The 15,675-nt window shown below is 38.7% G+C and overlaps 1 protein-coding gene across 2 annotated transcripts in view; it reads left to right on the top strand.

Annotated features, from left to right (window-relative positions):
• Positions 1–15,675, top strand: part of Ube3c (ubiquitin protein ligase E3C) — a 100,528-nt gene that overhangs the window by 28,595 nt on the left and 56,258 nt on the right. For both annotated transcript variants that reach the window (XM_055612646.1, XM_055612645.1), the window contains exons 7-11: positions 2,295–2,448; positions 2,769–2,989; positions 3,856–4,007; positions 7,150–7,337; positions 13,671–13,757. In XM_055612646.1, the coding sequence (XP_055468621.1) occupies positions 2,295–2,448; positions 2,769–2,989; positions 3,856–4,007; positions 7,150–7,337; positions 13,671–13,757 (802 nt within the window). The remainder of the gene's footprint in view (positions 1–2,294; positions 2,449–2,768; positions 2,990–3,855; positions 4,008–7,149; positions 7,338–13,670; positions 13,758–15,675) is intronic.

Below are 15,675 nucleotides of genomic sequence, written 5' to 3'. Positions count from 1 at the left end.
GTGCTGCTCTGAACAACATGCTGTGATCCTCACAACAGAAGTTGTGTGTGCCTCCTGGGAGAGTGACAGCAACACCGAGTCCAGTGTTTGTCTTGGCCTCTGAAGATGCAGAAGCCTTTTCACTGTCTAAGGTTAATTCTTCTTTGTTTTAGAAAAAACAAACAAGTTCATCTGGTTAATCATAAAAGGAGTTGGTTGTTCTTGAAAACCATAAGTTTCTGTTAAAAAGTATAAATAACTTGTTTTGTTGAAGTACCAGCCTATATAGATTAACTCTAGCTGATATAGATTAAAATTATAAAAATTAATGTCTTATTACTGTTTGTTGAATTTAGTAGGTGTAAAAAAATCCAAAACTTGACTTGCTAAAAATTTCAGAAAACTACTGATGTAGTGAAAACCACAGTGAAACCTATAAACTGTTAAGATAACCATGAGCTGTGCCTTCTTTTAAATGTTTCTAAAAAAAAAAAAAAATTGAAAATCTTCCACTGAAACTGCTGCTTTGGTGCTTTGGTTGTGTCCGGTGGCATGGCTGTTTTTCAGTTGCTTTAATGAATTATTTTGTAGTGTTACTGCTCTGTACAATTCAGTGTAGAACTTAGCATTCTAGACATGCTCTTGGTTATTCTGATATACACACGGTTTTACTCTGTTTTCTTAAAAAAAAATTCTTTTCAGTTTTATAGTAAAACTGACTCCCTTCCCCCAGACTTGCTTGTGATTACACTGGTAATCAATGTGTACTAGGCAGAATTGGAGTGGTTCTGAAGCATAATGTTCCTTTTTTGGTTTTGATTTTTGAGATGAGACAGTCTTACTGTTGTCACCCAGGCTGGCCTTAGGACTCACTAGCTTCCTGCCTCTTCCTGGTGAAAGCTTGGATGACAGACAAGGCCCCTTTGCCTGGCTGCAACACAATATTGATAATAGAGCACTGGGTCCTTTGACCATGATAGCTCAGGTATAAAGCTTTGTAGGCTTGTTATCAAAAAGTTCTCTTGTGTTGTTGGGATGGAGAAATGGCTCAAGGATTAAGAACTCTTGCTGTTCTAGAGGGCCTGGGTTCCCACCCACATGGCAGCCTTATAACAGGCTGTAACTTCAGTCCCAGGGAATCTGGTGCTATCTTCTGAACCGTGCATGTCCCAACCATGTGTGTGCGGTGTACATACATACATATAGTCAGCACACATGAAATAATCCAAGCAGATGTTTGTATCTGTGCCCAAAATGAAGTATTTACAGGGCCTGAACCTTTTTACTTTTTTTACAAAAGGGCAAATATCTCTAAAAGAAGCTTAAGAAAAGAAGAGCAGCAAAAGTTGTGTGTATAAACTTCTGTCTAAGTCGTTGAACTCATGTTGTGGCTTTTAAGTATGTTGTTTCCTCTAAAAGGAACTTGAGAGCTCCTACAGACACACAAGTCATAGTTGGGCGAGCAAGGCGAGATAAGCATCCCTTCCGTCAGAGCAAACTGCTACCAGCAGCCACTTGGTAGCATGAGCATATTGAGGATTACAGCTACTTTAGACCGAGGAATGTTAATGTGTCTGAACTCATGAATTCATTCTAACACTAAGGGATCTCACAGCATTAGTTCTATACTAAGGTGCCTGGGAGAAGGATCAAAAAGTCACAATATGGACCTTACTGAGATTATGGGATTAGGAGTCAAGCATGTTGATTAATAAAATTAATAACACCAGACAGTTGCCAGCTTGATTACATAGAAGCTGTTTGTGATATAATGTGACCATGATCACTTTTAGCTGTGATAATGATACCTTTAAAATATTTAATCTTTATTCTTTCATTGTTTACTGTAGTAATTATGTCCTTGATTTGCTTCTGAATGAGGGGGTAACAGTAAGAGAAGGCTGACATTGTAGGCATTGTGGACATGAAAGTCTATGTGCCATTCATGTCTTAGCAAAATGAGTGTAGCTGGATGTGATGGCCCACCACTGTTACCCTAGCATTTGGGAGGCTGAGGAAGGAAGATAGTTTTGAGTCTGAGGCCAGACTGAACTGTAAAGTAAGATTCCTTCCCTTTCTACCATATAGCTTTAAAAAATTGATGATGGCAGTTGAAATAAGTCCGTGAGTAAAGACACCTTTTGCCAAAAACTTAATGATCTGAATTCAGTTCCTGGGTTCAATGAGGTAGAAGAACAGACCTTTCCACATTATCTTCTGAACCTCCCCAAAATAAATGTATTTAAATTTTTTAAGTTCTTCTTCATTGTAATAAAAAGGCATTAAATATAAATGAATTTTCTCCTTTCTTTTAGGATATTATAGATCTCTCTACTTGTTAATTAATAGCAAGCTTCCATCAAGTATTGAATATTCCGATTTATCTCGAGTCCCTATAGCAAAAATTTTGTTGGAGAATGTCCTAAAACCATTGCACTTTACATACAGCTCCTGTCCTGAAGGTGCAAGGTGGGTGAGCGGAGACTGGGCAGTCACATGTTTTGTTTATTTTGTTTTTATTAGTATGTCATGTTTCACAGTTTATAGTATACTTTTATCTGCCTTAACTGTGCCTAGCTTAATATATTTGTATTGTGTTGGTATGGTTATTTATTTCCTGTTCTTTAGTTCCATCACAAAAGATAATTAATAGAAAAGGGAAGATCAAATTCTAGTCTCTACTGAATAATATAGAATATAGATTATTTACTTGGACATTTGGGGAAGTGATTTTCCATGATTAGATAGGTATGATGTTTTGATTCTCTTGAAATCCCTTTTCCTTTCAGGCATCAAGTTTTCTCGGCCTTCACAGAGGAGTTTCTGGGGGCACCTTTCACCGATCAAATTTTTCATTTTGTCATTCCGGCATTAGCAGATGCACAAACTGTGTTCCCGTATGAGCCCTTTCTGAATGCGTTATTGTTACTAGAGAGTCGATGTTCAAAACGGAGTAATGGAGTGCCATGGCTCTTCTATTTTGTTTTAACTGTTGGCGAGAATTATTTGGGTATGAAATATAAGATGAATCTTTCCTAATTCCTATATAAGTAGCTGAGCAGATGAATCAGGAAAAGAGTAAAGTGACATTTTAGCACGAATTTCACAAATTGTTAGAAATCTTGAAAATCCAGACTTTTCCCTGTCTACATGACACGTTTCTGTAAGGTAGATGCAAGACGTGGTCTTTTCCCTCAACCCTCAGCTGTTAAGTTCTAACACTGGCTACTTGGAGAGATGGACAGATTGAAAGTTGAAAGCTTAGTTCCAAGAAACTGTCTACATTTCAAACCCTGTTACACAAAATGGGTTGTTTTACATGTGCTTCTGACCAAGTAATAAAAATTGGGGTTTCTACACCCCCTTTCTTCAACCTGATAGTTTACGAGAGTCTGAGAAGCATATCGACTGTTATATTATAAAGGCTGCAGCTGACAGTCAGCAGTGGTGATAATACTAGTCAAGGTCTGTGGGGAGGGTACTTATGTGCAGAGGCTTAGAACCTTGCTGTAATTTTACTAACCCTTCTGGCTCTCCATAGAAGCTGTGGTTCAGCTTAAAATTAAAACTCTGGACTGCTCATCACTCTAACTATCTAGGTAGTAGCCCCACCTTTAGGTTGTTTAAATCTTCAGTATCTTCTAGCAAGAACTCAGTGGGTGTGTCTAGAAGAAGCTTGCAGGAGTGACTAGAGATACTGCTGGTGTTCTGGTCTTAGGATCCCAGAGACAAAGATAAAATACATTGCATGTCGTGCAGCAGTTTGGATTTAATTAAAACAGTAAGGCCCATAAAGAGGTACCTCTTTTGATAAAGAAAGTGATGCCCAACTGTCTGAATTAACTCTTAGTAACTATGTGCTGATGTCTTTCAAAGGAGCACTCTCTGAGGATGGCCTACTGGTTTATCTGCGAGTGCTTCAGACTTTCCTCTCTCAGCTACCTGCTTCACCCACCGGTGCAGGCTGCCCTGATTCCACCAGTGACTCTGAGGATGATAATGAGGAGACTGACCAGCCCACCGGCCCTGTAAGCTACCATACTAGAAGTACTCTTCTGGCTTCTCAGCCTTAGTTCTGCAGCCAGGGGAGCAAGCAGCCCTGTTAAGCTAAACTGGTTGTTCCCAATCCTTTTATACCCATATTTCTAAATCTAATTCTAATCCCAGAGTCAATTTGAGTGGCTCGGATATCCAACAGAAGTAAGAGAAATAAATGCTGTGCTTACAGCTCAAGTAGTTTCCTCGCTATTGCATAACCACCATCAGCTCCCTCTTAGAGAGGCTGAGGAAGTAACATTGTATACAGGCGGTTTTCTGTATATGCTAAGATGTGGGTATAGACTTTGTTATAGAAACCTCTTCCTCCCTGTGGGCAGAGTCTGAGACTTGAGAACAGAAGCATATATGTTTCCTGCCTGACTATTCTTTAATACTTGCAATTTAGGATTTGTTTTGTTACTGTTTCCATCTTTGTAAACCGCACTCGGCTCCACTTTAGGTCTTCCCTCTCCCTGTAGCACACAATGGCTTTAGGGAATCTCTTACACAGTTATAAGTTTTGTTTCCTCTTTTTTTTCTACTGCCCTGGAGATTGTTTCTTCTTCTACATACATTTTGATTGAGAACTAATTGTTCAATTATAAATAAGCCAAGAACACTCACTTCTGGGCCAGACCTTTTAGCCTGCCTTGTTGGTTTTTTGTTGTTGTGTTTTGTTTTGTGATTTTATTTTTCTTGTATGTTTATGGGTTGTTTTGACTGCCTGTTTGTCTGTGTACAATGTGCATACAGTGCCTTCAGAGGTCAGAAGAGGGTATTCCATCCCTTGGGGACTGGAGTTAAAGATATTTGTGAACCATCATGTGGATCCTGGGAATTAAACCCAGGTGCTCTAAAAGAGCAGCCTGTGTTCTTAATAACTGAGCTCTCTGGCCAGCCACCGTTTCCAGAGTTTTTTAAAGACAGGATCCTATTGTGTAGTTCTAGCTGACTTAGAACTCACTATATAGCCCAGGCTGACCTTGCACCTTACTTCTGCCCTCATTTCTCTGACTCTTAAGTGCTAGAATAACAGGTGTGAGCTACCACACGTAACTCTTTTTGGCGGAGAGGGTGGCATAAGGTCTCAATGTGTTGCCCTGGTTGTCTCTGAATCTCATAGAGAACCCCTGAGTCTGCCTCCTGAATGCTAGGATTAAAGGTATGCACTATCATATACCTGCTAAAATTAGATTTTTTTTTTCTCCCCCAAACCAGGGTTTCTCTGTGTATCCTTAGCTGGCCTGGACTTACTCTGTTGACCAGGCTGGCCTTGAATTCACAGAAATCTGAAAAACTAGATTTTTAAATTTATTCATTTATTTATTTTGTAGGGTTGGGGATTAAACTCATGGCTTTGAGTATGCTAGGTCAGTGCTCTACCTCTGAGCTACATCCCTAGCCCACCTGACTCCTTTTTAATTCTTAAGGGTTTAAATATATTTTGTTGTCTCTTAAGAATTACATGGCTGGATGGTGGTGTTGCATGCCTTTAATCCCTGTGTTTGGGAGGCAGAGGTAGGTGGACCTCCGCTGATGTGGAGGCCAGCCTGGTCTACAAAGTGAGTTCTAGAACAGCCAAGGCTACACAGAGAAACCTTGTCTTGGGGGCGGGGAGGGAAGAATTGTATGATGGGCTGGGCCTTGTGGCCAAAGCCTTTAGGCCTTGCACTTGGGAGGCCAGTTTGTGGCCAGCCTGGTTCAACAGAACGAGTTCCAGGACAGCCAGAGCCACATACAGAAATCTTGTCTTGAAAAACAAAACAAACAAACAAACAAGAAGAATTACATGATGGCAGTGGGATCGAGGATGTTATCTAGTGGTAGACTGTTGTTCTCCTACCTAGCATGTTTTAGATTCTGTTTCATTCCAAGCAGTGTCCCCTCTTTTTGATTTTTCAAGACTAGGTTTTTCTGTGTAACCTTGGCTGTCCTGGATTCACTTTGTAGACCAGGCTACCCTCAAACTCACTGATAACTGCCTACCTCTTCCTCCCCAAGTGCTGGGATTACAGGCATGCCCCACCACACCCAGCTCAGTGTACCCTCTTGGGGAAAAACAAAAAAAAAGAAAGCAAAACAGAAACCCACCTGGGAGTTAGTATAGGTAGATCATTTTACTGAGTAGATAACTTAGGATAATTTATCAGTAATTTTTTTGGGGCCAGAACCTTTATGTTCATGTTACTGCCTTTTCTCTTCCTCTGATACTTAATTAGGTAGAACTTAATTTGATTGTAGGAGGCCTTTTTAAGGTCAGAGTTGGTTTATAAGCGAAGCATAAGCTCACTACTATAATCTTGGGAAACCCAGGGAGGAGAATCACAAATTTAATACCACCCTGAGCTACCTAATGAGTTTGAGGGCAGCATAAACTATGTATATGTAGCAAGACCAGGTCTCACCCCTCCCCAAAAAAGTTTACCTTCGTTATTTTGACTTCAGGGTTTCAATACAATCTGTTCACTTTACTCTAGAGGAGCGTTGGACTTGGTACATTACTATAAATTGAATATTCAAGCCTTCAAACAGTATAGTTGGCAGAACTACCATAGATATTCTCATATTTATATATATTTTGTCATGCACATACATTGGAAAAAAGCATGTATCTTTAGTTAATACTAAGTTAGTAAACCATATGTCATAGATTTTATTCAGTACATCAAACAAAGAGAAATTAAGATATCAAACGCCAAATTTATTAAATATTATGTATATCCTTTGTATTTTTTGTTAACTGTCTTATAATCTAAAGTAGAAATGTCATCAAATGATAGTTTCAGTGGGTTTCCTATCTTAGTACAATTCAGATCTATGATACATGCAATGAATTTTTCCTAAGATGTACTAAAAATATGCTGAATTGTAGGCAAAACTTGAGCATTCATAGTTGCTCTATTACTGTGGTAGACAGAGTTGATGTCTGACGGTTTCTATGTCTCTAGAGGAGTTAGATTACCTCAATGGATATGTTTGGAATTATATTGGGAGCTTAATGGGATATGGCTAATTATTAGGTAAGGCTTTGTGTTTTCTCTTCAGAAAGATGTAAAGTGACAGGTGATTTGCTGGGTAGGCAAGTTTCAGCAGCATTCCACTTACTCAGACTCATTTCTCTGTTGTGTTTAGGAGGATGGCAGGGTCTCAGCCCCATACATTACCGAAGAGTGTCTGAGAAAGCTAGATACGAAGCAGCAGACCAACACCCTGTTGAACCTGGTGTGGAGGGACTCGGCCAGTGAGGAGGTCTTCACCAGGATGGCTTCCATCTGCCACACACTGATGGTGCAGCACCGTATGATGGTGCCCAAAGTCAGGCAGGTCTCTTGGGGTCGGTGTACGCAGGTGGGAGAGTGTGCCATCTCTCTGATTCATGGAGTGTGGACTGTGACCTGTTCGTCTGTTTTCTTATAGAAGAGCACACAGGATACTGGATTTGCCAAACCATTCATAAAAATGAGTCTGTTTTCCTTTTTGAAACCATTTATTATTATATATTCTTCCTGGCCCTGAGTGATTTAGTAGCAAATTTAGTTCAGCTAGTTTTACTTGAAATACTGTCTTGAATGTGAATGTTTAGACCTCAACTTCCGTTTTAAAATTTAGACTCATACCTGTGCATCAGTATGCTGAATTTCTTTTTAGTTTTTTTTTTTTTTTTTCATAGCGCCTTCTAGTCATGATATCTTTGGCAAATTACTGTGGTCAGTTAAAAACAAAAACAAGAAAAAAACAGAGAAAGAAATCTATGGTGGTGGTGGTATCACATACCTTTAATGCCAGCACTTAGGCGGATCTTTGTGAGTTTGATGCCAGCCTGGTCTAAACAGAGAAACCCTGACTAAAAAACAGTAAAAAAAAAACAAAAACAAACAAACAAAAAAAAAACCTGTTGTTTTTTTTTTTGTTTTGTTTTGATTGGTTGGGTTTTGTTTTGTTTTTGTTGTTGCTTTGTTTTTTGTTTTGTTTTTCAAGACTGGGTTTCCCTGTGTAGCCTTAACTGTCCTAGACTCACTTTGTAGATAAGGCTGGCCTTGAACTCTGCCTCTAGATCTGCCTGCCCCTGCCTCCTAGAGTGCTGGGGTTACAGCCGTGGGCTACCACACCCTGCTAAAAAAATACAGCCTGTCACCTGGGCTCTCTGCTCTAATGAGCCATTCATTCCTTGTAGTCAATTACAGTAGAGCAGGTGTGAGACCTGAAGGCTTCTCACCTTGACTGGGACACATGCTGTATAGTAAGGAGTTTCTTGCTTTGGTTGGTAATTGTTGGATATATGTTGGACTTATGCCTTGGTTGTGTTTCATTCCAAAGATGTTTAAAGACTAAAGCAACTTTCTGTGTTTGCTCAATTTTGTGAGTATAGCCCTATTCCTTTGAGCAACTATTCCAGGACTCTTTGTGTTTTTGTTTGTTTGTTTGTTTTTTAATATAATATACTTTTAAATTTATGCTTTTTTTGCCGCATATAGCAAAAAACAGCAAATAGACTTGTGGACTTAATCTGCTTTCAGTTTGTTTTTGTTTTTTGAATATTTTCTGTTTTCAGAACTGGGATTGATAGATTTAATTTTTTAGATTTGGTCATCAGGTGGTTCTTTTTACACTGATCGAGATTTCTGAGACAAGTATGGATATAAAAAAAAGAGATCTGTACGTAAGAGCTCAGTTCTCCATAAAATTGGAAAAAAGGATGACAGTGTATTCATTGTATAAAAAGATTGGCTGCACTTACAAAAACTCAGGAAAGTGATAGCTAGCTAGAATGTTGCAGAGGTGGGGAGCACTCTTAACTCTAGTGTTGTGTTGAGTTTGCTATCAAGTCATCACACACACAGACACACACACTTTTTTTTGAAACAGGGTTTCTCTGTGTAGCTTTGGTTGTCCTGGAACCTGATCTGTAGACCAGGCTGGGCTGCCTCACAAGTACTGGAATTAAAGGTGTGTACCACCACTGCATGGCACCTAAGTTTTTTTTTTTTAAAAACTGTTAGGTTTGTTACAAACTTCTTTTTGAGAAGAAACTTTGTACCTAACTTTTTCTTTTAAATATTATGTCTTCCTATTTTAAATTATGAATAAATGTCATCCGACTAAATTATAAAGGTGGCAGAGTGCCATTCTGTTTCAGAGATTTGAAGTTAGTGAGGGAGTATCAGCAGAGACATGAGGTGCTCCAGCCTTCCACTTCCAGAAGCACTGAATGGATCTGTGCACATTTGCAGATGTGCTTCATTGAGATGAGCACTGTGGGCCTTTGACTATCACTGCCCAACCAGTCTGCACAGCAGCTTCTCTTGTTATATCCAGATGGCCAACCAGGGCCCCCATCAGCTCCCTCAGGTTTGCCTGCCTTCCTCAACAGACTTTGGGAGGGGAGGGTGTTTTGTTGTTGTTGTTGTTTGTTTTTTTTTTTAGTTACATTTTATTAATTCTGTATCCCAGCTGTATCCCACTCCCTCATTCCCTCCCAACCAACTGTGCAGTTTTTGATAGGCCTAGTGTGTATATCTGTCTGAACTGGACTGGTACCCACAGACTAGAAAATGACTCCAGCCAGGCCAGTTTGATGAGTAAGTGATCTGATTAGGGAGGGCCTACACACCTTTGGACAGCTTTCTGGCAGCTACATTCACTAGTTACCAGCCCAACCCGTGTTCCTTTATAGAGCCTGACGATTATGCAGCACCCATTAGATGGCAGAAGCAAACCAGGTCTAGAAGAGTTATGTGCTGTTATGCAGTTATCCTTGTTCTTAGTAAGTTCATTAAAGGTCTCAGAGCTATCTGGCATTGGGAAGTTTGTTTTTGTTCTGCTGCACTCTGGCTCATAGTCTCAGTGTATTGGGAAAGCTGAACAGTGGCCTGCTGCAAAATAGTATTGCTTTGGCTGAAACTCACAAGACTATTCCTCCCTCATTGTTTTGACCTTTTTTACGTGCTCCCCTTTATAGATATTCTATTTTCATTCTTTTTGATACTGATTGGTGGTAGTTTGTTTTTTAAATACTCGTGGGCTTCTCTTGCTTTGTTTCCCTCATGGTTTGTTTGTTTGTTTTCTTGTTTTTACTAAGCTTTTTTTCTGTTTACCTGTATAGTTCTTCTCTCTCAGCTCGTACTCTGGCTCTTAAATGTCTGTCTTTCATTTAATAACTTTCTAAAGCTCCAGAATCTTGTTGAACTGCTAGAGCCATGTGATATGGGCTATCATGTTGTCCACTAGGAATCCCACATTTCCCAGAAACTTGCTTTCTTCTTCATTATAGTAAAAATGGGCTCATCATTTACCTCTCTGGGCCACAACATTGAAATACTATTCCCTGCACAGTATAAGTACATAAGTAAATTCAAATCCTCAGTCATACTAGTCAGTGTGGTTAGGGATTACTGCAGACAGATTAGAACAAGCCCTTCTCATAGGAATCCTATCAGACACACTGTTGTAAGGTTATAGCTGGTTATATCTTCATCAAAGAGCCCAATGCATGTTGAGTCAACATACTTTGTCAGAACTTTGTTCTTCAGGCCATGTTTTGCTAGATAGATAGATTATCAAAAAAGCAGAAATAGTTTCTTAGTCTGATGTAAGGCTCACCTGTGGGTACCGTTTGCTTAGTTTTACATTTTTTGCATTGTTACCTCTCAGGGTCATCTTTTCTTCAAGTATTATTAGTTACCTTACTAACTTTACTTTTGCTTACAAAATGCTTTTGCCTTAAACACCCTTAATCACTGGCTTGTTCTTTGATCCTGTTCCTCTGTGCAATTACTCTGAACACCCTCCTCCTTCTTCCCTGCCTTAAAGTGGGGCTGGCATGCTCTTCATGCTCTTTGTGACTTGGTTCTTTGCTCTATTAACTGAGCTTAAAAGCTGAGATTAAATTTTTGAATATGTGTATTAGTCAGTAGCCTGTAGTTTTAATATTAAAGTGTCTGTGAGGCATCCAAGTCAGTTCTGCCTCCACATAAGCTTGATTTTTCCTCTAAAATCTAACAGAATAAGTCAATTCAATTGGATTTTTTTTATTAGTCATTATAATTTAGACAGCTGTGTGCCCTGTGTCTTCTCAGCACTGTTAACATGCAGTGGTAATGATGACTCTTTAGCTCTTGGGTTACAGGTTCGCATCTTGTCCTTTTATAATTTAGGGTAGATAGTTACACTAGCAACTACATTTTGTGTCTTGTTGTATATGCAGCATTAACTATTATATACTATTTGTGGATTATAAGTATTTCTATAATGCTTTAAAGAAAACAGTAAGACTGGAAACCTTTCATTTCTTCATCTATGATTTAATGTTTTTTTAAGTTACATTGTCAGAATAATCAGTAGGTTTAATAAACTGTTCATTTTTTAAAATTTGGATTTTATTTCATCATGAGTGTTGATCATATAAAACTAAAACTTTTAAACATTTTAATAATACTATTTTGGATTTGTATAGAGTTTAAGCTAACTTCAAGCAGCTTTCCTTTAGACGCAGTAATTAATAGAAATAGGACTGTTTTGTGAAAGTGACTACTACAATAATGTCTGTAAGTTTTGAAAACTACTAAATATTTTTAAACATTTATGAGAATTCTCAAGACATAATGTACTGCTGGTCTAGTAGCATGTGCATATAGTGCTTGGAGAGGTAGATATAGGAGGATCAAGAATTCAAGACCATCCTTGGCTATATGAGACCTTACTTTCAATATAAAAAGAAGTAGGGAAAGATGTAAGTAAACTTGGAAAAATGTGCACCAGAGTCATTTAGATTTTGCCTCTGCTTCTGGAATGCTGAGTGTTGCCATTAAAGGCATGGTCACCATGGCCTGGCTCCTTCCTTTTTTTCCTCAAGATTTATTTATTGGGGCTGGAGAGATGGCTCAGCTGTTAATAACACTATCTGCTGTTCCAGAGGTTCTGAGTTCAAGTCCCAGCAACCACATGGTGACTCATAACCATCTCTACTGGGATCTTACACTCGCTCCCAGCATGCAGGCATACATGCAGATATAACATTCAAATATAAAACAAATAAATCTGGAAGACTTATTTATTTCATGTGAGTGCCTGTATGAATGTATGTGCACCACATGTGTGCCTGGTGCCTGTGGATTGAAAAAAGTATTGGATCACCTGGAACCAGAGTTCTGCTATGTGGGTGCTGGAAATTGAACATCAGTCCTTTGTGAGAATAGTCAAATGTTCTTTATTGCTGAGATCGTTCTCCAGCCCCTCGTAGGACCATTTTTTCATACCACAATACACCTTTTAAAACGAGTGAAATTTTAAAGATAGTAGTTATAATTCTGATTGTGTACTCAGCAAATACAAATATGGAATAATATATATGAAATACAGGATTAAATACAGGAAATTAGCTGGCATAATTGAGATTATTTAATGTGTATGGATGTTTTGTCCGAATGTACATAGATGTGCACATCAGAAGAGGTCACCTGAGGTCCATGAGACTATAGTTACAGATTGTTGTGCGCCAACATGTAGATGCTAGAAATTGAACTCAGGACCTCTGAAAGAGCCAGTGCTCTTAACCCGAGCCATCTCTCCAATCCTTCTATGGGCTTTTAAGTTAATACTCTTCTTGCAAAATTTAGTCAATTATATGCAAGCAAATAAAACATCTTCCAATAGTGTCAATTGTGGAACACACTGCCTAGTTTGGTTTTTTTGTTTCTTTGTTTTTGTGGGGTTTTTTTGTTTGTTTGTTTGTTTGTTTGTTTGTTTTTAATTACCCTTACAACCGTCTCCATAGGAGGAACAAGAGGCATCTGAAAAGTCTGTAGGCAAATGATTTGGTTGTGACATTCCAAACAATTCCGGGCTTGCTCTGCCACAAGCTGACTTGAGGTGCTAATTATTTGGATTCTCTGCCTCTTTGTATGTTAGGCTCAGTGTATGATAGGAACAGAGGGACCATAGAAAAGTCATGAGATTACTGTGTTGATATTAAAAATATACAGTCTTCTCTCGTGGTGGTACTGCTTTTAAATTTTTATCTCCTGATCATTCCTAATGTGCCTCTAATCCATTTTGAAAATTGTTTAGTTGTACTCACCTAACCAATTGTTGTTTTCCTACTTTATTCCAAAATGTTTCTAGTAAGTCGCATTCCTGTCTTACAAACACATATTTTTATCATCTTAAGTCTGTGTTTTTGTTGGTTTTATCTCACATACAGGGATTTGTATTTTTAGAATAAAATTTGGTTTTGTTTGTTTGTTTCTGAGACCAGATCTCATATAGCCAAGACTGGCCTTGAATACCTGGTCTTTCTTCTTCCATCTCCCAACTGTTGGGATTAAAAGTATATACCTCTGCACCAAGCAAATTTAAATTAATATTACTGTGTTTTAGTAAGCCATATTGTGGAGAGGGGAGCCTAAGCTTGAGTGAAAGCAGCCATACATCCTCAGGGCTGCTGGATCCTGGACTCAGTCTCAGGACAGTAACAGGGGATGAGAGCCCCACCTATCTGCAGCTGGGGTACATGGCTCTTTTTAACCAAAGAGCCTGTATCAGGTCTGAGTGTTTGTGGTATTGATGTGTGTTCTTTAAATTGTGTACTTTCTTCACTGTATAGATGTATAACTTGAGTAAACAAATTTTTGTTTCTTCTGTTTTTCTGTTTTCAGACTTCTCTACAGTTTAGCCTTCAATGCCAGGTTTTTGAGGCACCTTTGGTTTCTCATCTCTTCGATGACAACACAGATGATAACAGGGTACGTGCTATACAAGCTAACAGATTGAACCTAAGGGCTTGGAAAGTGGCAGCCTAAAGAAAGTGTTGTAAGGACATTTTTAGTTACTGGTTATACTTGTTCTGTCATGTTAGAAATTTGTATTCTGAATGGCCTTAATTTCACACATAAACATCCAAAAAGAAAAATTGGTGCTTAATTTTACACTTAACTAACTAAACTTTATTAGAATGTGGCTTTTATCTGAAGGGAAATTTGGTTTTTAAATTTCAGACATTGAGTGTTTTTCTTTTTGAAAAAATAATTTCATTTTATGTGTGCTGGCATTTTACTTTCATGTATGTTCATGTACAGCATGTGTGGCTTATGCCTATAGAGGTCAGAAATGGGTGTCGAATCACCTGAAGCTGGAGTTACTGGTGGTTGTATGCTGTTATATGGGTTCTGGGAATCAAACCCTAGTCCTTCGGAAGAGCAGCCAGTGCTGTAACTGCTGAACCATCTCTCTACTCCTATTCCCTTCCTCTACTTGTTTTTTTTCTTTCCTTTAAGTGAAGCAAAAATCAAACAGGGTTTCACTGTACAGCCAGTGGCTTAGAACTTAAAGTCCTACCTCAGCTTCTGGAGTACTAGCAGCCATCATATCCAGAAAACCTCTTAATGGGATGGAATTTTATGTTTTTCATTGATCTTAATGATTCTTATTTGAATAAGAGAATTTTCTCAGCCCACTGTGCCTAGTGATACTCGTGAAGGCTGAGTGATTTATCTGGAGTCAACAAAAATTAGAGACATTTGGATTAGATTCCTACTTAGACATTTTAAAATAAAAGGTTTTGGCACATTTTAATCCTTCTGACATTGACCTTGAACTTTCATGAACAACAGTTTACTTAGGGCAAGAGGAGATTGGAGATCATTAGAACAGGAAATTATCATTGACCTATGAGTACTCCAGCTTAGCAACAGAGATACTGGCATGCTTTGCTTGATAATTGCTTGTTTGTTTATGACATTTGTCTTTTGGTGAGGAAATGGAGTCATGATGTGTGAAAGAAAAATGATACAGTTAATTATATTAAATAATTAATACTATTTTACAATGAATAAAGATATAGGTTTTTAAAGCAATTTTTAAGGCAGTTGAGAATTTTGAGTTTCTTGTTACTTACTCATTTTATTAAATAAATCCCTTGCAGGAACATAAACTGTATAATAATATATTCCTACTTACTATCTCATCATACTACTTTTGGGAGTAAAATTTAAAACGACACACTTGATTTTCTAAAAATGACATTGAATTTAGTCTGAGGATAGTTTTACAGCAATACTAGCTTACCTGGGAAATCTGGGTCAGACCTGGGACTCTGCCTCATTCAGATAGCCAGCAGGTTCCAGGCCCAACTGAGATATAGCCTGTCCCTCATACCAGGCTGACAAATCTAGAGGTGGACAAATGTTTTTGGTGGGGCTGTTTTGATTTGTTTTTCTAGACAGGGATTCTCTGTGTAACAGTTCTGGCTGTCTTAGAACTTTCTCTGTAGACCAGACTGGCCTTGAACTCAGAGATCGCCTGCCTTAGCCTTCCAAGTGCTGGGATTAAAGGCCAGGATCACCACTGCCTGCCCAGGCCCAGGCCAATGGGCAGATGTTTTGCAAGGTGTGTTCTTATTCAAGTGTGTTCTGTCCAATATTTCTGTTGAGACGAGACAGACTTACTGAGGCTGAAGCAATTGGCAGTTAGCAAACAGACAACTCTTTAACAGGCAACCTTTGGTACCAAAGGTACCAAAAGGCTACTCTGCTTGTGGTCACTGTATTTTCTGCAGAGGGCCCTCAGGATATCTGTAGGCAGGAGCCCATTCAGCAGGAAAATCTGGAAACCCTTCAGTTGGAGTTAGTAGTCTCCACACATAGGTGCAAATCCTTATTCTGA

The sequence above is a fragment of the Psammomys obesus genome, unplaced genomic scaffold (genome assembly GCF_907164565.1).
Source record: "Psammomys obesus unplaced genomic scaffold, mPsaObe1.curated_primary_1811, whole genome shotgun sequence".
Taxonomy (NCBI): domain Eukaryota; kingdom Metazoa; phylum Chordata; class Mammalia; order Rodentia; family Muridae; genus Psammomys; species Psammomys obesus.
Note: the sequence above shows the minus strand (reverse complement) of the source record. Positions and strands in the feature narration are given on the sequence as shown.